Below are 25,053 nucleotides of genomic sequence, written 5' to 3' on the forward strand. Positions count from 1 at the left end.
TTACACACAGAACCAAGAGGAGAAAGCTGGCATATTGTTTCATTCCCTAGTGCTATTTCTAGATATTTTTTTTTATCTTCACCCTTCAATAAGCATTGCTTTTTTGAAAAAAAAAAAAAAAAAAAACACCATATATAATTTATTTATCCCTATACTCCTTGTTGTCATCTTTTACTTTCCAAGGTACTCATCAACTTTCTCAATGATCTGGTTCTTGAACTTCTTTAATTTAACCCCAATCATCCTCCTTCTCAGAGATTTTCAATATTCAAGTTGATAATCCTACTAAATGTCCTTTGTTTCTGGAATGTATCCTTGGTGGTATACCCAAATACTCAGTGCTTGGAAGACTTGATCTATTTACATAAAGTGTGGTCAATCTCATTGGTATAATATTGAGGGGTTCTACTTTTTCAATATCATGTTTTTTCTTACCATTATTGCTGCTACTTTCCCTGAAAGTGCAATTTTCTTTATTGTTCTGCTGGTTATTATTGTTTGAGTTGATTGAAGTATCAACCTAAAAATAAATTTCAAATTCAGTCATTGTATTTTTAAAATATTTTTAAAAAATAACTTGGATTGCTAGTAAAGGCAGCAATCTGAATCAATCTCTCTCCTTTCACGGTCTTCTTAAACTTTTACAGATTAACTTCCAACTTTATCGTTCCACTGAAACTCTCTCCAAAGTTACTAATGACCTTAGTTCCCAGTCCAATGATCTTTTTACCATCCCTATTCTCTTTGACTTCTCTGAAGATTTTGATACTTTTCATCACTCTCCTCCTTGACATTCTCTTCTAAATTTTTAGGACAAATATTCTCTCCTAAAGGTTTTCCTATCTGACTAGTCTTTCTTTTCTGGATCCTCTTCCATGATCTCCTGTGCTCTTAACCATAAGTATCCTTCTGAGTTCTATCCTGACCCCTCTTCTCTCATCCCTCTCTACTATATTCCACTTGGTGATCTCATTAGCTCCCATGGATTTAATTACCATCTCTATGCTAATGATTCTAAAAATCTATTTTTTTTTCCTGCCTTACTTTCTCTTCTGTAATTTTGCCACTACAATTGTCTTTCAGACATCTCCAGTGAATGTCCAATGGACATCTTAAACTCATTATGCCAAACCAGAACTCATTATTTTCTCCCCAAATCAGTTTCCCCCTTCCTGCCATCTTCCCCATTACTGAAGAGAACATACCATTCGTCCATTCCTCAGGCTCACAACCTAGGACTCATTCCTCACTCTCCCTCCCTGATCCCTCCAAGTCCGAACTCTTGCCAAGACTAGTTGAGTTCACTTTTCAACATCTCTTGAATATGCCCCTTCCTGCTCTCCTTGGACACTACTGAATTGAGTTAGTAACCAAGAATTACACAGATGTGGCAGCATAAAAGATGTTGTCAGAAAGATATTTGCATGTAAAACACAACAGATGGATTGATCGCACAACAAAAATAAGTACACGGCCTGATACACGAGAATCCAACTAATGTCAAATAGCAGAAAACTCACAGAACATTGGGTAGATTCCCTACTGAGAATTTAAAGGAGGACATGGACAGGAGTCACATAGACTGAATGACATGAATGACATGAACAGGTAGTGATATACATCTATAAAGAGGGTACGCACAGCAAAGAAGACATCACAGAGCCAGTGCTGTCCACCAAGAAAAACAGAACAGAAATGACTAATAGTTGAAACCCAAGATAAATGAGGGGATAAGAAAGCAATTAGTTGTCTTTTATGAGCTCAAGTGCTACTAGGTCCATGAAAATATACATCAAGGATGGTAAAAGACCTGATGGATGTGAATAAAGGCAAATTTTGAGGAATCTTTTAAAGATTATAGGGAATGAGATACTAAATGACCAGAGGCAAATTAATCTTTTTTTTTAAAGAGAGAGTAGAATCTGCAAACTATAAATTGGTGAGCTTGACTTAAACTCTTGGGAAAATCCCAGGGCCTATTGTTAAAAGAATGGTTAATGAACAGCCAGAAAAGGAAATAGTGATCATAAAGAGTCAGTATAATTTTATTAAGAACAAGTCATGGCAAACTAATATAATTTCCTTTCTTAATGAAGTTATTGCCTGGTTGTCTAGTTTACCAAGATTTCAGCAAAGCATGTGACAAAGATTTTTATGTTATCCTTGTGGAAATAATGGGAAAATATGGATCAAATGAAATTGAATTAGCTTGATTTGATACTAGCTGAATAAGCAGTCCCAAAGAGTAGCCCATGCCAATGTGGAGAAAGTTCCATAGTAGAGTGACCCTCAGATCTGTTCTTGATCTGCATTCTTTTAACATTTTTATCAATTACTTAGATGAAGGTATAGTTGATCTATGATAAAAATATATTTGATAAAAATCCTGGATGATGACAGAGTTAACCCCCCCCCAAAAAAAATCTCACCAGTTTAGAATATCTTGGCACATCTTATAAGACAAAATCAACTAAAATAAATATAAACCAGCAAAACTTCACTTGGATTCAAGAAATAAGCTCACAAATACAAGATGAGATAAGATCATCCATCTGAAAAAGATAGGGGAATTTCAGGGAGTTACAAATTCAAGATCAATCAAAAGTATGACCAAGAGAGACTGGATTATCCTGAAGAGGATGATTATGGCCTTGTTCTAGCCTGACCTGGTCAGACTGCATTTCAATAAGTTTAGACATTGTATTGGAAAAAGAAGGTTGATAAGCTGGAGAATGTCCAGAGAAGTTAAAGACCTCAAATATATGCCAATTTAAAAAAAAAAAAAAAAAAAGGAAGAGATGAAAGAAACTCAGGCTATTTAGCCTGGAAAAAGAAGACTTAGCAATTCATGTGAGCCACCTTCTACAATTTAAGAGTTGTCCATAAATGGAATAGGATGCCTCAGATAGTAGTTGATTTCCTTTATTTAAGATTTTTAGGTGAAGGCTAGAGAACCACTTGCTAGAGACATTATAGAGAAGATTCCAAGTTAAGTAGCAAGGTGGAGAAACTTCTTGATTCTGGGATTCAGCTAAGTACAAAATTACTCAAAATCAGTTTCAAATAATAAAACTAATAAAAATGTCAGATTTTTTTTATTTAGGAAGCACAAGATTTTATAGATAACATATTTTAAAATAAAACAAATAGACCACATACATGTGACTTACCATTAGTCTAAAACCAGCTGTCATGTGTTTTCTTTATACTACTCTAACAACTATCAACTTTCAGGAGGCTTTTCCTTTTCAAAATGCACTCCAAAATTCCATCACCTAATACATATGACATATGTGTATATTTTTATTGAAAGGTCCATATTTTAACCTCCTTTCTTTTTTAAGTGTGAAATAAATCTACATCACCATATTGATTTACAATAGCATATATATGAAAAGAAAATGTACTTCGATTTAAGTCCTATTTGTTATATCAGGAAAGAGAACTCTGGGTTCTTGAAAAGTTACTAATGAAGCACAGGTTATGGCAGGTCCTACTAAGATGGAAAAACTTCAGGTATAAGCCTGGTCACATATCATAAGCATTTAATGTGTTGAAATCAAGTGAACAAATTCAGTGTAAATTTTCTCCATTAGCTCAGAAACCATGAGAATCTAACAAGTATTGATAAAAATAAAACTTCTTTTCAAAGTAAAATATTAGCTATGCTTATACACACCTCTATTTTTTGTGTCTCTGCTAAAAGGCTTTCTGATTGGCCAAGAGTATAGATACAATTATTGAATTCTCACAATTGATCATTAATTGCTTACAATGTCTTTCCTCTCTGATGCATGCTCTATATAGATACCAAAATCATCTTCCTAATGTACAAATCTGACACTGGTACTCCCCATATCAGACATCTTCCTCTTACCTCTAGAATAAAATAAAAATTCTTTAGTTTGGATGTGAGGGTATACTTTAAGATTTTTATCAAAAATCCCAGTCCAAAATAGCCAGTAACTACAGAAATCTAGTGTTTGACAAACCCAAAGACCACAGCTTTTGGAATAAGAATTCATTATTTGACAAAAACTTCTGGGAAAATTGGAAATTAGTAAGACAGAAACTAGGCATTGACCCATATTTAATACAGTACACCAAGAAAAGATCAAAATGGGTTCATGATTTAGGCATAAAGAACGAGATTATAAATAAATTAGAAGAATATAGGATCATTTACATCTCAGACCTGTGGAGGAGGAAGGAATTTGTGACCAAAGAAGAACTAGAGATCATTATTGATTATAAAATAGAAAATTTCAATTATATTAAGTTAAAAAGTTTTTATACAAATAAAACTAATGTGAACAGGATTAGAAGGGAAGCAATAAACTGGGAATTGACTCTAATTTATAAGAAATCAAGCCATTCTCCAAGTGATAAATAGTCAAAGGATATGAACAGACAATTTTCAGATGAAGAAATTGAAACCATTTCTAGTCATATAAAAAGGTGTTCCAAATCATTATTGATCAGAGAAATGCAACTCTGAGATACCACTACACACCTGTCAAATTGGCTAAGATGACAGGAAAAGATAATGACGAATTTTGGAAGGGATGTGGGAAAACTGGGACACTGATACATTGTTAGTGGTATTGTGAACAGATCCAATCACTCTGGAGAGTGATTTGGAACTATACTCAAAAAGTTATCAAACTGTGCATACCCTTTGATCCAGCAGTGTTACTACTGGGCTTATATCCCAAAGAGATTTTAAAGAGGGGAAAGGGACCCACATGTGCAAAAATGTTTGTGGCAGCCCTTTTCATAGTGGTTAGAAACTGGAAATTGAATGGATGCCCCTCAATTGGAGAATGTCTAGGTAAAAAAAATGGTGTATGAATGTTATGGAATATTATTGTTCTATAAGAAAGGACGAGCAGGAAGATTTCAGAGAGGCTTGGAGAGACATGAACTGAAGCTAAGTGAAATGAGCAGAACCAGGAGATCATTATACACTTCAACAATTCTATATGAGAATCAATTCTGATGGACATGGCTCTCTTCAACAATAAAAGGATCCAAATCAGTTCCAATTGATCTGTAATGAATAGAACCAGCTACACCCAGAGAAAGAACACTGGGAAATGAGTATGGACCACAACATAATATTTCCACTCTTTCTGTTATTGTTTGCTTGCATTTTTTTTTCTTCTCGGGTTATTTTTACTTTCTTTCTAAAGCTGATCTTTTTTTTTGATCTTTTTTTTGTAACAAGATAATTGTATAAATATGTATACATATATTGTATTTAACATATACTTTAACATATTTAATATATATGGGACTACCTGCCATCTAGGGGACAGAGAGTGGAGGGAAGGAAGGGGAAAGTTGAAACAGAAGTTTTTACAAGGATCAATGTTGAAAAATTATCCATGCATATGTTTTATATATAAAAAGCTATAATAAAAAAACAAAATAAAAATCCCTGTCCAGCTGATGCTTCCATCTAGACTCAGATTTCTCTCTAACTACAAAGAGCTTTATAGCTTTCTGATCTAGTAATAGGAACATCTTTGTCTTGTTTTTCCAGCATTCTTTCTCAGTTCAGGGTTCTTTACTTTTTTTCTTCTTTACTTTTCATCCTTTCTAAGATTATAGTAAAACAGAAGACAAAAAAAGAAAAGAAATGTAACAATGTCATGTTTGCCTGTGTAAACATCTATATAATAAGCCTTTTTGCAATGAGAAGTTAACACTTCTCTAGGAAGTCATTTAATCACTCTGTACCTTGAAGTACACTTTTTAAAAATGTATAGTTTTTATTTACTAGATATATGCATGGATAATTTTACAGCATTGACAATTGCCAAACCTTTTGTCCAATTTTTCCCCTTCTCCACCCCTCTCCCCTACAGATGTCAGGTTGACCAATACATGTTAAATATGTTAAAGTATAAAGTAAGTACAATATATGTATATTTGTCCAAACACTTGTTTTGCTGTACAAAAAGAATAGGATTTTGAGATAGTGTACAATTAGCCTGTGAAGGAAATAAAAAATGCAGGTGGACAAAAATAGGAGGATTGGGAATTCTATGTAGTGGTTCATAGTCATCTCCCAGAGTTCTTTCACTGGGTGTAGCTGGTTCAGTTCATTAACTGCTCTACTGGAACTGATTTGGTTTATCTCATTGTTGAAGATGGCCACGTCCATCAGAATTGATTGAAGTACATTTTTATAAAAAAAGGTTGCTGATTGTTATCTCAGTTCCCTTCTAGCTCTAGATAAGAGTCTCTACATGAGGAATCCATGAATGTTTTTTAAATACATAAATGTGAAAACTATTTCAACACAACCGTTTTCCTTTATAATCCAATGTGGTTTAGATCCTATATAATCCTATAAAATTTTAAAAATCAACATTTATTGCCTTCACATAATGAATTCATTTGTTGACTTTTTGTAATCTGCAGTATAATGTAAGTTATTGAGGGCGGGCAATGTTTTTCATTCAGCACAGTGTCACACTGATAGCATGTACTTCCTAAATGTTTATTGTGTTAAATGAAAAAATAATACTTTTGCCCTCCTGTCATTTGATCTCTGCTCACCACCGCTCAGAAAGGGTGAATATAGACATCAGGAACAGTATAGCTATAGCAAACTTTGAGGAAACCAGAGGGTCAAACAAACCAGTTGTGCAGAACAGGGAAAAAAACATGCAATTTGAAACATTTAGACCATCCAAAAATAGGCATCAATACCTGTTCCAAAATTTACTGCCATCACTAAAGTTCTTAAGGATCTCCTTTTTAAAAATATTTTAATAACTTTTTATTTTCAAAATATATACAAAAATAGTTTTCAATATTCACCCTTGCAAAACCTTGTGTTCCAAATTTTTCTCCCTCCCTCCCCGCCATTTCCCTCCTACACAGCAAGTAATCTAAATGTGTTAAACATGCACAATTCTTCTAAACATATTTCCACATTTGTCATGCTACACAAGAAAAATCAGATGAAAAGGGTAAAAACGTGAGAAAGAGAAAAAAGCAAGCAAACAAAAACAAACAAAAAAAAAAGGTGAAAATACTATTCTTTGATCCACATTGAGTCTTCATGTTCCCTCTCTGGATGCACATGACTCTCCATCACATGTCTACTGGAAATGGCCTGAATCATCTTATTGTTGAAAAGAGCCATGTCTATCACAGTTGATCAAAGAATCTTTTTCTTCAGCACCAAATCTGCTGGCCTCCCTCTTCTCAGTCCTGATTTTTCTTAAACTCTCTTTTGACATTATGAAGCATCATCTTCTTAGATACTCTCTGAATCTCTCTGACACTGCTATCCTTTGTCTGTCCTATCTGACTCTTCTTAATTTTCCTTTGATGGACCATTTTTCACATCATCCCCTCTAATTGGTGCTACTCCACAGCTCTGTTCTGGGCCTCTTTATGTCCTCTCTCTATATACTCCCCCCTCTTTGGTGACCTCACTAGCCTCATGGCTATGATTATTATCCCTATAGATTCCAAAATCTATATAACTTGCCCTACTCTATGTCTCTGAGTTGCAACTAAACATCTCGAAAAGCCTACTGGGATATTTCAAACTAGATGCAGTTTGTGTGTCAAACACTTTGAAACAAGGACACATTTGTCTTTGCATCTCCAGAGTGTCCTGCACAGAATAAGTGATTTTAAAATGTTTAATTGAATCTCACATGACTCTCCTTTACATTCTCCATAATCAGACAAAAAAAAAAAAAAAAAAAGATTATCACCAGGCATTTCCAGGCTTTCTATCTTCTAATACTCTGCACTGATTACCCCCTTATTCCTAAACTGACTTCTTGCCTTCCATCTAGATCAAATGTTACCTGAAGTCCTTCTAATTCCTTGAGCCAGAAAATGTTCTTTTCCTTCTCTGAACAATTATATCACTTTGTTCTATAGCATTCTTATGAATTTTAATTTGCATTATATTTACTGAAATAAATGGCTTATCTCTTCTATTAAATTTTAAGCTTCTTATGGCAGGATACATGTCTTGTTCATCTTTATTACTCCATAGCTGCTAGATGCTAAGTAGATATTGCTGGGTCTGGAGTCAGGAAGATCTGAATTTAAATACTACTTCCAACACTTACTAACTCTGTGTAACCCTGGACAAGTAAGTCATTTAAGTGCTATCTTGTCTCAGTTTCCTCATTAGTAAAAGGAGGATAACAGCACCTACCTCCCAAGGTTGTTACAAGTTTCAAATGAGGTAATAATCGTAATTAACTTAGCTCAGTGTCTAGCACATAATGTTATATAAATGTTATCTCTTTTTATGACTTATCTTTCATCCCTACCAAAATGTCTTAAAATAGATTATGATGTTTCTCAAATGCATGAATGAATCAGTTTATGGAATCATTTTATCAATTTATTTTCTCATCTTAATTGGAGCAAATATAGATTTTCACTTGTAGTAGATGAGAAAAGAAATGCCTCAAATGATTACCTGATTACTTTAACAACTTTACCAAGATTACTTTAACTAAACAAAAAGATCATGAAACACAGAAGTCATAGAGGTAATAGACTTATGAAGCACTATAGCTTATTTCTATTACCAAAATAATTTGCAGTTATTAGATACTATACCTTTTATATGTCATCAATAGAAGCCTACTAAGTAACTAATAACAACCTTTTATTTAAAATAAAATTTATGCCAAAGTACATCAAGAAAAAGTAAGGCATATTTTAAAAAATGTCCAAAAGAGGAAACTGCTTAGTACCAATGATTCTAGAACATCTAAAAATCCTCTCAAATGAATGCACATAGCATTTTGAAAAGTTTAACTACAATCATCTTAGGCTTTTTATAACTGCATAGAGAGGAGAGGGTTGAAATTACTTCCAGTAAAAAAAATTACCTTAATAGACACTGGTTCTGGTGTCAGGACTTCTAAAGAAGCACTTGAACTTCTGCTTTCAGGATAAATTCTTGAATTTGATGCTGGTCGTGAAATGCCATCCAAGTTTCCTCTTATAATATCCATTGAAATCCTAAAAGATAAAAAAAGTGAAGTTATGTCATAATGAATTTAAATAATATCTACAAAATATTACAAATTAGAAATTTTACACTATAAAAATATATATGACTGATAAAGACTAGAGGCTTTTCTCTGACATCTAAACAGTTCATTCTATGGACTGGTACTGCCAGTGACAAAATTTTTAAATACACAGGATGGCTGATCTGGTAAATGACACAAATAAAAGTACTGATGTGGCCCCAAAACTTACAACTGACATTACTGGTCACCATAAGAAATATGTATGATGTCTATGCCCTTCCTCTAATACTTAACTAAGTTCTTCCATCCCAACCAGAAATAATATACTCTTTCCCCAGAATTGATCATTTCATAAGAGGAGACTTGTTTTTTTCTCATCCTGCCTTTACTACATCTAATTCACTACTACTACTACTAAGTTCAACAATTTCACTTCTCATTACATCACAGCAGCATGGATACTTGAATTTTTTAAATGAAAAGGACTTTTTAAAAGAAAGTCATTAAGTATAGTTATTCAACATAGGGGATCCTTTCTTTAGCATTGCTGAAAATAGTTAACTTCTTTTTGAATACCCCTAATAATACAGAGCTCACCATAAGCTAGGAAATTCTACTGGGGACCATCTTATTTTTAGAATATTGTTTCTTATACTAAGCAAGAATTTGCCTCCTTGTAATTTTCACTCAATGGTCTTCAGTTTTGTTTTCATGCTTATTCCTCTTCTACCTAACAATTCTTCAATTATCTGAAACTGGCCACCATTTCCCTCCTTAGTTTTTTCTTCTACAAACTAAACTTCTCAGTCCCTTTTCCTTCTCTGAACTCATTCTATAAACCTCTTCTCATTTTTGGCTAAAAAAAAATTTCAAATCTTCCCTGCTTCTAGAACACATTCTTTGATCAGTGATTTGATGAAGGTCACTCAACAATGTTAGTTATGTAGAGGTGTCTGAGAAGAAAGGAAGAGAACAGAGAAGGAAGCAAATAAGAAGGTTCTAGATTTTTTTCTCTTGATATTTGGTATATTTTCTACCTCCACCAAGGATGAGTGTACAAATTCTAATTACATTCTCCCTGGAACTTATCACCTTAATTTGCATTCAGTATTCACCAAAAGAATTTATTTCTCTAGAGAAACACAATGGAATGGAGAAAGACAAGGAATTGTTCCACATTAGGCATAATATAATTTTCTGCTATTTCATGCAAAAAACTCTCCTCTTTCCTTTTATGAAGAGCAAAGAAAGAGTCCACACAAAACTGTTGCAAGTAAAGGAAAAAGAACAGAGGCAGGTATAACATATTTTCGAGCCATTGAGTGTCCCTAGGCTATTGCCTTATTTGACTCAAACATGCTGACCCTATCTATCTCAATAAATGAAAAGGTCATGTATCCAACATCACTGAGGTTCTTTAGAAAGTCATGGGCTTAGGGACAAGCCTTAGCACTGCTATTATTGCATGATGGATCACCCTACATAACACAGAGTACCAAAAATGTCAAAATTTACCAAAAGGCTACATATCTTGTAACTGCACTAAACATTCTGTCAAAGGAAACATTGTCCCTTTAAAAAGGAGCAATGAGAAGGAAACATTTTGTGAATATGTCAATAAAATAAGAAGCTTATTCTAAGTACCAATGACAAGCCAGAGTCAAATAGTACCCAGAAGTTTCACTTTCCTTGAGCTTAAAAAATTCTTCAGAAAATGACCTAGGCTTCTGTTTCCATTGTGCCTGTTCCTGAAAATAATGGAACAGAAAAAATGTCTCCCAACATATTGTTGTTAAATAGTTCAACATGAAAAATTACTATTCCCTCTTCCACCCAAAAAGCCTCCCAAACCCAAACCCACTAAAAGTAGAGATAACACAATGACATTTGTTTCCCCTGAGTGAGGTGAAGCTTACTTTGTTTTTTGTATTTTTACGCCATTTGGAGGCTAGAGAGAAAATATTATGTAATGGGCAGTAAGATGTCTGGGGAATGTTACCGAGTTTGCTCTAGAAATTTTTTATTCCAGCAAATATTTAAAACAAAATCACCTGACTCTGATACAAATTAACAGGGAACATTACCTCCCCAGTGTATTTAATAGTGGTTAGTCTGTAAGACAGGCTTTTGTCACAAGTATCAGATTTGCATAGTCAACATCACTCAGCCTTGCTGCCCATCTGGGTTCTCTGACCATTTAACTTCACTCCCACTATAATGAATATGGCTCAGGCTTGATGTCAAAGGACACTGCTCAATCACTTGTTTAGTTTTCTTTATTTTTTTAATTTATAGAGAAATTATTCCTTCTATCTTCCTAAGTATAATTTTACACTATCCAGTTGCAAGTAAGATTAGATTTCTATTTTTTCCTCCAATTATTTGCCAGATTCCATTCAGTTTCACAAGTATTTGCTAAGCATTTCTATGTTCCAAGCCTTGTGCGAGGCACTGTGGATGCAAACACAGCCCCTACCTTGTGGAAGCTTTCATTTTACCGAAGACTACAACACAGACAAGGTATTTGCAAAATGAATACAAAATGGATGAGCTATCGGAGAGATACTAACAGAAAAATCTAGAATAGCTTCTTGAGGGAAGCAGCAATTGGGCCGAAGCTTGAAGGAAGCTAAGAATTCCCAGATCTCGGCAAGGATAAAGGCAAGGTGAAAATATTATACATCAAACTTAATTTTAAAAGTTTTGTAACAGAATTATTTAAAAGTCCTGGGCCATTCTCAAAATCGCTGGGCATCAGGAACGTAAATATCGAGGAGGAAAGTCTAAAACCAGCTCCTCCTTAGTGGTCCATGTCCCCCTATTCATGATTCTTTTTAGTTTTCCTTAGCAAAGATACTGGAGCGATTTTCTGTATTTCCCGCTCCGGCTGCCCTTTGGTAATTTACTCTTCTCCACTTGTACCGATTTATCTGAATAAATTCCTGGGGTACGAGGCTGGCCCATCGGCCACTCCGTTTATCTCATCGGGCCCTAACTTCCCTTTGGCCTCTTACCTAAGACGAAGAGACCGGCTCCTTCATCCAGCACGTCCAGAACATCTAAACCATTGTTTCACCTTAGCCCCTCCTCTTATAGTCCCATCGGGCCAGAACGCCCCACCCTCCTCTGTTCAGTCAGAAACCATTTGGAGTTTTCTTGGCAGAGACACTAGGGTGGTTTTCCACTTCCGTCTCCATTTTACCGGAGAGGAAGCAAACAAGTTTATTAAATGGCTTGCTCAAGGGTCACACAGCTAGCAAGTGTCTGAGGTCACATTTGAACTCATGTAGATAACTCTTGGAAGGTCCCGAACTCTATCCACTGCGCCATCTAGCGGTCCTCATTGGACTTTCAATACAATCCCTCCTCTGTAAACTTGTCCCGCCCAGACGCCGATAAGACATCCCCCCATCCCCCCTCCCATGCCCATGTGACTGCCCTAGTCCTTTCAGTGGCAGACCTAAAGGCTCGCTTCTGCCCTCTCATGGGGCGTCTTGCATTTCCCGTTCTCTAGTCTGGTAGACAATTTAGACATGGCTCCGCCCATCTTCTCGTTGGACTTACGCCTCCCTCTCACAGCCCTCTCATTGGACTTCTAACAGCCCTTCTCTGTGTATTCTACACTTACAAACCAGCCCGCCCCTTCCTTCTCCACAGATATTTCCACTACCATCGTTCCTTTGCCCCAACTTTAGTACTGGGGTCCTCCCTCCCCCCTTCATAGATTTAGCCCAAGTCCCAGCGGGTGCGAGAGCAGCCCAAACATCGTTCCAGGAACGGCCTTTCATTGGTCGGCCGCTAAGCGGTCGGTCCCGCCCTTCCACCAATCGGGTCCGCCTTTCTCACCTACTTCTGAAATTGCTGAACCAAATTTCAGTCCAGGACAGTTGTGCATGTAACGTAATCTGTGCGAAGGAGCGGAGACCGAACCTTCCCTCCTCCACACCCTACGTCACAAACTTTCTCCGCGGAAGCAGCCTTCGACGTCTTCGCCACTCCTTCTCCCGGGACCCACGGCACCCTCGGCGAATTCGAGAATGTTGTTGCCCCGGCAACCATTAGCCAGTTTCCCGGCTACTCTCCCAGGCCGCGAGTGTTTAACTCTCGCGATAGGAGAACCGACCTTCCCTCCCCAAGAAGTGGGAAATCTACCGGCTCCCTAGTGATCGGGAGCTCGCGGTAGGGGAGGACGGTCCCACGGATACCCTCCGCGGATCTGGCCTGTTTACCGATTATGATGTTTCCAGGTCCACAGCGCGGCGGAGTTGAGTTCTCCCGGCAAAAGTTACTCCATAGCGACCTTTTTTTGTTTGCCTCGTGCCTTCCCGAGACATCAGCACTTCACCGCACCGCGGCCCGGCCTCGTGCTGCCCCTCCGCCTCCTGCCCGGGCCTAAGCCGGCCGAAGTTAAGCGTCGGGCACTTATGGGCGTGACCCAGAGCCGAGGGGAGGGGGGGAAGGCACGAGATTAATGTGGCCCAAGTCCTCGTTTTACAGAGGCCCGGGGGGTTAAAAGATTTGCCTGAGGTCCCCCTGCAGCGCCGGCAGAATTCCTCTGACTTTAATCTAGTGTTGGATTTTTTTTTTTTTTTTGGTTGGTTGGTTTGGGATGCGGTTTTCCTCAGTAACACCAAGGTATATAACAAGGTTTATAGCGCCCGAGGAATTCAAGAAGTTGGAAGAGAAGGAAGAAAAGGAGGAGGAAAAGAAAGGGAGAGAAAGAAGGAAGGAAAAGGAAAAAAAGAAGAGGAAAATGGAGAAGGAAGGAGGACAGAAGGGAAAGGGAGAAGGAATAAAGGGAAGGAATAAAAGGGAAGAGGAAGAAAATAAAGTGAGGTCGGAGGCAAAGAAAGGGGCAATAATAGTTATCTTCAAATATTTGAAGGGCTATGTGGAAGAATTATATGTCTCCAGAAGGTTATTGTCAGTGAGAATATTTAATCTTAGTATAAGAAAAAATATTCTGATAAGAAATGTCATAAAATGGCTGGTAGGTGAAAGATTATTTAAAGATAAAATTCATTATAAAGGTCATTGTGTAGTAAATTAGGAAGAATACCTTTGAAGATCATCTCCCTTTTTTTGTTTATAAAATGTAATTTTATTTGGTTACTTTCCTATTTCATAGGTTATAATATCTTCACAAGGCATTTTTGGACTACAATCAATGATTAAAAACATATAATACCGATCCAAACTTTCTGAATAACAGTCACTGGATAAATGTGACATCCTATCACATGTGCACAAATCTGCATGGAAAAGTACTAAAAATGTTAGGCCCAGACTTGTATATTCCAATGGTTTTCCCCTATGTATTAAGAAATGACATGCATTTTAATATGCCAAAAAGCAATGTTTGTGTTCTAGTAGTACATGCTACTTCTTTACATAGTAAAGTAGACATGGAACTCCAAAGACAGGAATGTGAGTGAATTTTTTTTCTTAATTAAAGCTTTTTATTTTTGAAACATATGGAGGGATAGTTTTCAACATCCTTCCTTACAAAAACTTGTGAAAGGCAAAAATAGGCTCTTAAAGAGCTCACAATGTAATGAGGAAAACAACATGAAAACTATGTACAAAGAAAACAATTTTTTTTCCAAATTCTGACAAATAACAAAAATTTATATGCAACTTTTACATTCCTATGTTCCTCCTCTTCTACCTGAAATTGCATAATGGAAATGCATTATGGAAAAATTGGAACCAAACTTCTGACTTGTGATCTTCAAAAATTTTGTTTAAAAGGGAAATTTCCAACAGAGAAAACTTGAATCCAATTGAAATATTATTAAAATTGTTAGTCTTAGAAATCCTGTCTTCAAATAAAATATTCCTTAACACTAATGCTTGAGAATAATGAATGCTATTAAATATCTCATAATACTCTCACTAACCTTGGCTTTTACTATGGTTCCCCATCTCCTTGAATGCTCCCTGTTAGATCTTCCTTCTCCTGATTCCTAAGTTTGATCAATCCCAATGCTGTCCTTGGACAGTTTTACTCAATTTTTCCCTTTATAAATTCATTTTTACTTTTAGCTTCAACTATCCAGTCCTAATTCCCAATTTTGCTCCTCTTCTGAATTCCAGTGATGCATTCATAATTGCCTGCTGCATAGCATATAGACAAGTTTTAGTGCATAAATCTTCAGAGATGGAAGACAACTTGAAAATCATTTAGTCTGGGGCAGCTAGGTGGCGCAGTGGATAGAGCACCAGCCTTGAATTCAGGAGGACCCGAGTTCAAATATGGTCTCTTCATACTTCCTAGCTGTGTGACCCTGGGCAAGTCACTTAATCCCAGCCTCAGGGGAAAAAAAAATCATGTAGTCCAAGTTGCCTTTATAGATGGAAGCTCAAGCCTAGAGGGAAAATGACTTATCTAAAGTCACCTAGCAGCTTAATAACTGAGCCAAGACTCCAAGCAAAATTGCTTATTTCTAAATTTGGCACTATTTCCACTGTAGAAATTCTGATTCCTTCTCTAACCTTTACTCCATAGCCAAAGTAATATGTCTATCAATCTTTAATTAATAGTGGCATATGGCCTAAGGGCTAAAATTTCAACTCTATTATAAAATCATAGAATCATCTATCAGGATCCCAGGCATTTAATGTTTATTAATTGAAACAATTCTGAAATCTCTGACAAAGACATGATATATATCCAAGAGAACTGGGAAAAGCTTGCTAAGAGTTAACTGTCAATGGCTATGATGATGCAGCATCATTGACAAAACCTGTTGGTACAGCCTACCTCAAATGTCTTAATGGTATTTTAGGATGAAGCTAAGATTTGGGGGACACCATGTATAAACAGTTCTGTGCATTGAAGAGTTAGATGGTTTATGCTGTACAGTCTATAACACAAGATTCTCAAGGACATAGACAGCAAGTAATACAAAAATACCCAGGGAAAACTGCTTAGTTAACCAGAGAATTAGACCACTCTGCCAGACAGTTCTCATCAGGTCTTTTGGTGTTCTGGCTCTGCTCTCTGACAATATAATCATAGGATCACAACTTTAAAGCTGGAAGAATATGTAAATGTCCTTTAATCCTAAGTATTTGGTCCAAAGATCACCTTGGTGGTAAAAAGCAGGTCCTCTATCTCCAAATCCAAACACTAGTTTTTTCTACATCAAATAGTGTGAAAGGAAGCTTAGAAATCTTGGCTTGGATGTAACAGACTGAGTAACCATAGCATCCTTCCCTTTCTATTGTTGTTTAGTCATTTCAGTTGTGAATAACTCTTCATTACCCCCTTTTTGAGGTTTTCTTGGCAAAGATACTAGAGTGGTTTGGTATTTCCTTCTCCAGCTGGGTTAAATGATTTGCTCAAGGTCACATAGTATCTGAAGCAGAATTTGAGCCTATAGAGATGTCTTCCTGATTCCAAGCCCAGTGCTTTATCTACTCTTTTTCACTGGAGGGGCATATAATTAAGCCTCTTTACATGTACAGAGAGGATTTACTCACACCAGCAAGAGGATTACAGACTTTCAGCTGAATTTAGATTCAGAAAAAATTAAAAATCAAGTCCAAGTATTTCAATATAAAAATGAAGACACTGAGGAAGCCTGGTAAGATTCCAAGACTTAAGATTAGCAAGATTCAAATCTAGATCCTCAAATACATCAACTCATTTATTCCATTACACAGGGGTATCAGTAAAGGCTGCCCAATCTCACAGTATACCTTATAAGTCTTTTAAATTCTATTAAGGATCTCACTAAAATTCTGATTTTATTACAGTCTGTGAGAAATCAGTACATCCTGACAACCCAAAATGATTCTCAGTTGGCAGAATTCATTCATAAAGACTTAAGACTCAGGGTTTCTAGTTCTAATTGTTTAGTGATGAAGAGAATCATCTACACCCAGAGGGAGGACTGTGGGAACATAGCACTTTCACTCTTTTGTTATTTGCATTTTGCTTTTTTTTTTCTGGTTTGGTTTGATTTTTCTCATATTAAGAAAACAAGACTTTTTTTTTGTATTTTGTATCGTATAAATATGTATGCATATATTCGACTTAACATATTTCTACCATGTTTAACATATATTGGACTATATCCCATCTAAGGGAGAGTATGGAGGGGAGGACAGGAAATTGGAACATAAGGTTTTACAAGGGTTAATATTGAAGAATTGTCTATGCATGTTTTGAAAAATAAAAAGTTTTAATAAAGAAAAAAAAACTTAGGGTTTCTTAAATTTTTTTCCACAACACTGGGAAGCGAATGTAAATTGTTAGCATTACTGTCTATCTACCCAGGTTACTTATACCTTCGGAAGCTAATAATGTGTATCTAGGTTATATTGTAACACATGTAAAATGTATGGGATTACCTGCCATGGGGGGGGAGGGAGTGGAGGGAGAGAAGGGATAATTTAGAAAAATGAATAAAATAATAAAATAAAATTTCCATAAAAAAAAATTTTCCACAAATGAACCAAAGATGAAAATGTTGGAGGGGATTTGGGAAAACGGGAAAACTCATGCACTGTTGTTGGAACTATGAATTGGTACAGCCATTGAAACTGTGCTCCAAATGTTAATAAAATGTGTAGGCCATTTTGATCCACCTTGTGCTTATACTATGGTATAATAGGTCTATAACACAAAAAAACCAAAGAAGAAAAATACCTGAATGTAACAAAAATCTAAGGGTTTTTTCCATAGTAGCCCAAATTGGAAACTAAAGGACTATACTATATGACATATTGGTAATTCATAATAAATTGTGGATATGAATATAATGGAATATTATTGTACCATAAGAAGTAATGAAATGGGAAGTTTTAAAAGCTGAGGAAGCCTCTGTGAACTGATACAGAGCAAAGTGAGCAGGCTTAGGAGAAAATTTTCTAAATTGACAGCAACATTGGAGAGAAAAAAATCTTTATAATTCTGATCTGATTCAATGATAAATCACAAGCCAGAAGACTGAAAATGAAACCCTCCCCCCCACTCACATCCTGCCAGAGAGGTGATAAATTTAAAATACAGTTTTATATATATATATATATATACATTTTGAAGATTGGCCAATGTGGACATTTATTTATTTGCTGGACTATATACATTTAATATGAAGGTTTTATTTTTATTGTTGTTTACTTTTGGGAGGGAATAGTGGGAAAGACAGATTATGTTGAAAATTATAGCAATTCCTTAAAAAAATAGATGTCCCTGGCCTTGGAAAACTATGGACTATTCCTATTTCCTCTGGATGATGAATAAGAGAACAATGGAAAATTCAGCCAACAATGATCAGGGCACATTAGTAAATATTCCATAGAATACTATAAGGATAACATGCTCTTGATGAAGCACAAACCTTATAAAAAGCTTCTGTAGCTCATGGAAGTGCTCATCCATTCTATTTGACTTCTACCAAGCCCTTGGGTTACTAGAGAAGTTTTTATTTTGTTCTTGTACTATACAAAACTATATAGTCCTACAAATTCTCACTGTAAAGATTACCACTTCTAGAAGAGGCATATCCATTATTGGAAAAGGGTTCAGAAGATGTTGTCAAGGATGCAATTATTACTATCATAAACATTTATTGCCTAATCCCATTGATGAATGTTGAACCTTAAAACCTCTAGTACTTAATTCTAGGAAAAACCTACAGAAGATAACAAACTACAAAGAGAGAAAAGCATCCAAATTGTGTTCAGTTTTTTTTTTAAGACCTATACTCCATTGCCAAATAGGTCTCACATTGTTCTCTGGTTCTATTCTCTTTCTAACAGTGTAGCCAATTCTGCAAAATGAGGGAAACTTTAGAGACACTGGGTGAAAGTCCTAGGCTAGCTCAGTGCCTGTTCTAAGCAATCTGACAGTATAACAGAACAAGACTCAAATCCTTGTCACAGAATGTCACGATTGGAAAGAATCTCAGCAGCCAATTTGTACCAGAAAAAGAATCCTCCCTCCAATATACCCCACAAAAGAGTTATCCAGTCTTTGCTTGAAGACCTCCAAAGAGGCCAAACTGACTATATTCCCAAAGCAACCCAATCTACTTTTGGAGAACTTTTAGAAAAAGTTTTTACTTATCTCAGTTTCAGTGTTGTCCTTCATTCTTCTCTTGGGCTTACTCCACATATTCAATCTGTTTTCAAATCTTGTCATTTTTACCTTCAGCATTTCTCCTATGCTTCAGCTTCTCTCCAATCACATTGCCACCATTCTGTTGGAGGCTCTTCTACATGGGGCAATATATTGTAGTGTTCTGCTGGATGGACTTCCTGCCTCAAATTTCTTCCCTACCCTGTTCCATCTTCTACTCACTTGCCAAACTGATCTTACTAAAACACAGTATTTAACCCTGTTATATCCCACCACTACTTAGTGAACCACATTAATCTCATATTTCCTCCAGGATCAAATATAAAATCTTCTGGCTTTGTAACCTAGCTTTTTCCTATCTTTCCCATTCTTCTTTCACCTTACTACCCTCCACATACTTTACAAATTAGTATGTAATAAATGATTCTTTCTGATTTTAGTAACTAATTATTGAATCAGAACCAAAGTTTTCCCCTTTTCTAGCTCCTCATCCAGAAATCAACCAGTATGGGAAATCTTTCTAAAACACTTACCCATTTCCCTTGACTGAGATCTACTCATAGTAAAAGAAATTCTAAGTTTGAGCTAATGGGTGTATTCTCATCCCACTCATTGTGTTTGCTCAGACAGATGTGGGGAAGTATTAATTATTCCTTTTGTCACATAGGTGATATAATAAATCTCTTTGACCAAGATTTGGGTGATCCAAGTCACAGTAGCCAAGACCTTTATTGTAATATAACCTAGCTTCTCATTGTAATACTCATTTTCACATTAATTATCAATCAATCAAAGCTGATTGCCACCCTCAAGAAATAGTCTTCCAAGGACCTATAACTGTAAACTCACTGCCATTACAAATCTTTGGTCTAAGAGAAATGGTCAAATGCCCACACTTTTATTAAAATGCCTGAATTGTTATTAAACTGATTAAATTACCCCAAAATTATATTGCTCAAATTTTTTTAAGTACCACAAGTGATATTGGCTGCCTTTCTATTCCTTGCCAACAACACATTAAATATCTCAACTGCACGCCTTTTTACAAGCTATCCTACATATCAAGAGAGCTTCCTTTCCTCACCTTCAATACTCAACTAAAATTCTACTTTTGAAGAAGAAGCTTTTCCCTATCTCTTTTATTACTAGTGTTTTCCTTCTAGAGTTACCTCACATTTATACAGTAAATAATTTTTATGCACATGCCTATTTATATACTATCTCTCCTATTAGAATTTGAGCTCCTTGAGGGCAGGAATCAAATTTTTTGCCTTTTTCTGAATTTTCATTACTTAGTACAGAACTTGCCACATTGTAAATGCTTAATAGATACTTATTAATTTATTGCTTGCTTGATATGAAGGAGAAGCAATTTCCATACATTGCTTCTATTTCTACTGTCTCAGGCCAAACAGGAAAGAAAACATATTAAGTACTCCTCTATCCCAGGCACAGTATTTACAAATAGTATCTCATTTTATCCTCACAAAAATTCTACAGTGTAGAATTCAGGAGTTCTCAAGCTACAGCCCGCGGGCCATATGTGGCCCGCTGAGGACATTTATGCAGCCGCTGGGTTATAGCAAATGGGCTGAGGGACGGAGACAGAGTGTGAGTTTTTGTTTTTACTATAGTCCGGCCCTCCAACAGTCTGAGGGACAGTGAACTGGCCCCCTATTTAAAAAGTTTGAGGACCACTGTATATGTTATTATTCTCCCCATTTTACAGATGAGGTAACTGAGACAAAGGTTAAATGACTTGCTGGTGGTTTCACAGGCAAGATTTGAAATCATGTCATCCTAATTCCAGGCACAGAGCTCTAACCCATGTAGATGTCAGTTCTTTGGATATTTGAAAGTAATGATCATGACCTCTCTGAGTTTTCTCTTCCACTGGCTAAACATACACAGTTCCTTCACTTGATCTTCATTTGTCCTGAATTCAAAGGCCTTCACCATCCTCTAGACATTTTCTGGATACCCTATCAATTTCCTCACTAAAACATAGTGCACCAATCTGAACAGAAAACTCCAAATATGATATGATCAGAGCAGAGACAAAGATTCCCTTATTCATGGATGTCATGTCTCCTAAAGTAGTCTAAGATTTTAGTAGGGTTATGTACCTATATATACAGTAGGGGTTATAGAGCTGCCATACCACACTCTGAACTCATTTTGAATATACTATCCATTAAAACACTTTTTTTCAAATTGTTGCCTAACCACATCAAAATCAGTCTGTACTTGTGAAGATGAATTTTTAGACCAAGTGCTATATGAAATTTAATTTTATTAGATTCAGCACAATGTTCTAACCTGTCAACAATTTTCCAGCATCTATTATCATGTTAGCTATTAAGAGTAACTATTAACTAATTATAGTAGCTATTAATAAAAATTAACATTTATATGGTGCTTTAAGGTTTGAAACACTCATTTGATACCCACACAGTACCCAGGAAGTAGATATTATTATCATTTCCATTTACAGGTGAAAAACCTGAGGCAGACAGAGGTTTGGTGACCATTCTTTTAATAATAAACTCTAGAAGTTCACCAGATGTAGTCTGCAGGCTCCATTCTTTCCCATTCTCTCTCTCTTTTCAACCCACACATTTATCTATCTCCAATCTTGTACCGTAAGTTCATCTGATACATTTGATTTGAACTCATTAAGGTCATCTAATATTATCCTTATTTATTTTGAGTGCCAGCTTTATAATTAGACATATTCTGTCCCTTCTAGTTCTAAGATCATTCTCTTTGGTAGTAAAAACAGAAACCAACTAAGAATTATGAAGCTCTGCCTTCTATAATTATCCCATATATTTCAATTAAGCAGTTTTATCTCTTCTTTAATAGTACTCTTTTCCTTAATATAACTTTAAAAAATTATTTTCTCACTAATCTCAACTTAATCTGAACTTTACCATTTATGTTACAAAAGCAGGTATCATCATACAGATCTATGTTATGTTTTTATATTCATCTATTTAATTTGGAATTTCCACCATATATACATACATACATACACACACACACACACACACACACACACACACACACACACACACACACACACACATCATTTAAAAATCCACACTAACTGACAACACTGTTCATCCTCATAGAATGATGATCTTTTTTCTTCCTCACTAAAGAAAAAAGAATTGTTTTTCTTTACATCTTCAGCATTTCATTCTTTGAAGCCTCCATTCCTTAATTTCTGCCACAGAATTTTATGCTTCCTCTGAATCCTTTAAGATATACTTTCTCAATATCAAGGGTCCATGCCAGGTTATTCCCAACTTTTCTTTCTTCTACTGAAACTTTTTAAGACAAGGAGATCACTTCCATCAAGGTTCCCATCATTCTATTCCAGTAACCAGTTTTAGATATTGGTAAGAATTAGATGAAGAATATAATTAATTTTCCCTTGTTGGTTCTTTCCCCCTTTTTAAAGACAGAATAATCATTAAAGCAAGTTATTAACTACTTTTGGCTCTTGGCAGAGTGAGCTCTAGTGGATGTTTGGATAATTGGAAACCCAATCACTGTTTTATCTTGTCTCCATGCCAGTCTTATGATCTGTTTTCCAAATTCCTCATCTATTTCCCCTTTCTGTTCAAGTGATCTATAATATGCTCATAAGAATATTACTTCTATGGATATCTTCAACATAAAGAAGAAACAACTCACTTCCAGTTGATCAATGATGGACAGAAAGAACTACACCCAGAGAAGGAACACTGGGAAGTGAATGTAAATTGTTAACACTACTGTCTATCTACCCAGGTTACTTCGGAATCTAATACTTAACGTGCAACAAGAAAATGGGATTTACACACATATATTGTATCTAGGTTATATTGTAACACATGTAAAATGTATGGGATTGCCTGTCATCAAGGGGAGGGAGTAGAGGGAGGGAGGGGATAATTTGGAAAAATGAATACAAGGGATAGTGTTATAAAAAATTATTCATGCATATATACTGTCAAAAATTATAAATAAAATAAAAAAAAACTATAACATACCAAAAACAAAACAAAACAAAACAAAACAAAAAAAGAATATTACTTCTATATCACTGATCTTCATCCAAATGCTCTCTACATTGTTCATTGCTCAGATACCAAGATTTCCTCAAATTAATTAATCTTAATATACAATGTTACATTACTTCCCACTCCCAGTCCTCTCCCCACAAACCCCACAACAAACACTCATGATCACATACACACACACACTTTTACTTAAGATAGTCTTTTCCAGAGCCACAGATTAGTCAGGGGTCTCATCTCACCAATCTCAGGGATATCTGTGAGATTAAATTTGCCTTCTGGCTTTAGGGGCTCAGAGCTCCAGTTGATCTTGCTTGAGTGATTTTTCCCCACTATTAAACCTCTACTATTTGCTGACCACAATGATAGACCTTGGTTGAGATATAAATTTTTAGATAATACCTAATCTCATAGAATTTACAGTTTGGTAAGGAGACTTACAATTTAGTTATTTGAAACATTAAAACATAATTTAAATAAAATGTTATTTCATATTAAATAAAAATATGAAGAATAAGAAAACTATGTATTTTGAGGATTTACAAAAGGAACATTTGTCTTTTAAAGAAATCCAAATATAATAGTGAGACGGATATTGTTCACTGAAACAGACATTTTATCATTATTCATATTGAATCTAGGAAACATGAGTCAGCCCAGTACCTTCCAGTGGTTCAATAAATAAATGTCACATAAAAGTTGAATCTGATGAAATGTATCTCGTGGCAAATGAAGTAATTGAATATCTTCCTGTAAGACACCATCAATTTCAGATCTTTATACTGTGTCTCCAAGCTATTTCTGCATTGTTCAAACCTAAATTTTCATTAAACATGAACAAAAGAAGAGCAAACTGTGAAAAAGTCTTCCAGATCCATAAGACTCAAATTTTTCACACTAGGGATTTGCTAGAAGAAGATGATGGACATTGCAACATATTGAGTTTGTTTTTAGGAGGAACGATTTTAATAATAATAATAATAATAATAATAATAATAGCAAAGTGTTTTCCACATGTTAATTCATTTGATCCTTATAATAATCCTAGTAAGGTAGGTATTATTAGAGGATAACATTTTTATTGTGAGCCTCAGTTATTGGAAGGATCATGATGCCCTTGATATTAATAAGTAAGTTAGGAAAAAGGGAGAGTTTGGGGAGAAAGATAAGTTCCATTTTAAACATATTGAGTTTAACGTATTTATGAAACATACAGCTCAAAATATCTGATAGGCAGTTGGAGAAGGAAGAGTGGAGACCAGAAGGAAAGTTAAGATTAGACAAATAAATCTCAGGATTGCCTGAATCCACAAGAGTTGATGAAATTACCAAGCAAAATAATCTGAAGGAAGAAGAGAAGAGGACCCAGAAGAGAACTCCTGGAGGCACCCTCAATTAGTGGGAGCAATCTGGATAAAGATTCATAATAGAGGCTCAAGAAAAATTAAAAAGGAGAGGTTAGGCACAGGTAAGAGGGAAAGCAGGAGAGAGCAGTATTCTGGAAACCTAGAAAAACTGAAAACCTGTCAAGAATATGATGTACCTTGTCACTGGTACAGAGGTTAAGAAGGATGAAGAGTGAGAAAAGGTCGTTAGATTTGGCAGTTAAGAGATTATTGGTTACTTGGGAGAGAGCAGTTCAGTTGAATGAGGAGAAGAAACCAAAATGCAGAAAGTTAAGAAATAAGCAACAGCCTTCTCAGTGAATTTCATTGTAAAAAAGGAGAGAGCTATAGAACAGAATCTAATGGAGATGGGTCAATCAAGGGAAGGTTTTCCAAGTATGGGGAGACATGAGCATATTTAAAAGCAGAAGGGAAGAAGACAGTAGACGGTAAAGCTAGAATTCTATGAAAAGGGGGGG

The 25,053-nt window shown here is 35.7% G+C and overlaps 1 protein-coding gene across 14 annotated transcripts in view; it reads right to left on the bottom strand.

Annotated features, from left to right (window-relative positions):
* Positions 1-13,435, bottom strand: part of FSIP1 (fibrous sheath interacting protein 1) — a 252,791-nt gene extending 239,356 nt beyond the window's left edge. For 3 of the 14 annotated variants that reach the window (XM_074289242.1, XM_074289234.1, XM_074289239.1), the window contains exons 1-3: positions 12,879-13,426; positions 8,886-9,018; positions 436-520 (exon numbers count right to left, since the gene is read on the bottom strand). In XM_074289242.1, the coding sequence (XP_074145343.1) occupies positions 436-520; positions 8,886-9,011 (211 nt within the window). In that variant the 5' untranslated portion in view covers positions 9,012-9,018; positions 12,879-13,426. Of the gene's footprint in view, positions 1-435; positions 521-8,885; positions 9,019-9,261; positions 9,471-12,046; positions 12,246-12,878 lie in introns of those variants that run through there. The other 11 variants (XM_074289249.1, XM_074289241.1, XM_074289236.1 and 8 more) reach the window with 8 other exon arrangements.
* Positions 13,436-25,053: the final 11,618 nt, after the last annotated feature.

The sequence above is a fragment of the Sminthopsis crassicaudata genome, chromosome 2 (assembly GCF_048593235.1).
Source record: "Sminthopsis crassicaudata isolate SCR6 chromosome 2, ASM4859323v1, whole genome shotgun sequence".
Classification (NCBI taxonomy): Eukaryota; Metazoa; Chordata; class Mammalia; order Dasyuromorphia; family Dasyuridae; genus Sminthopsis; species Sminthopsis crassicaudata.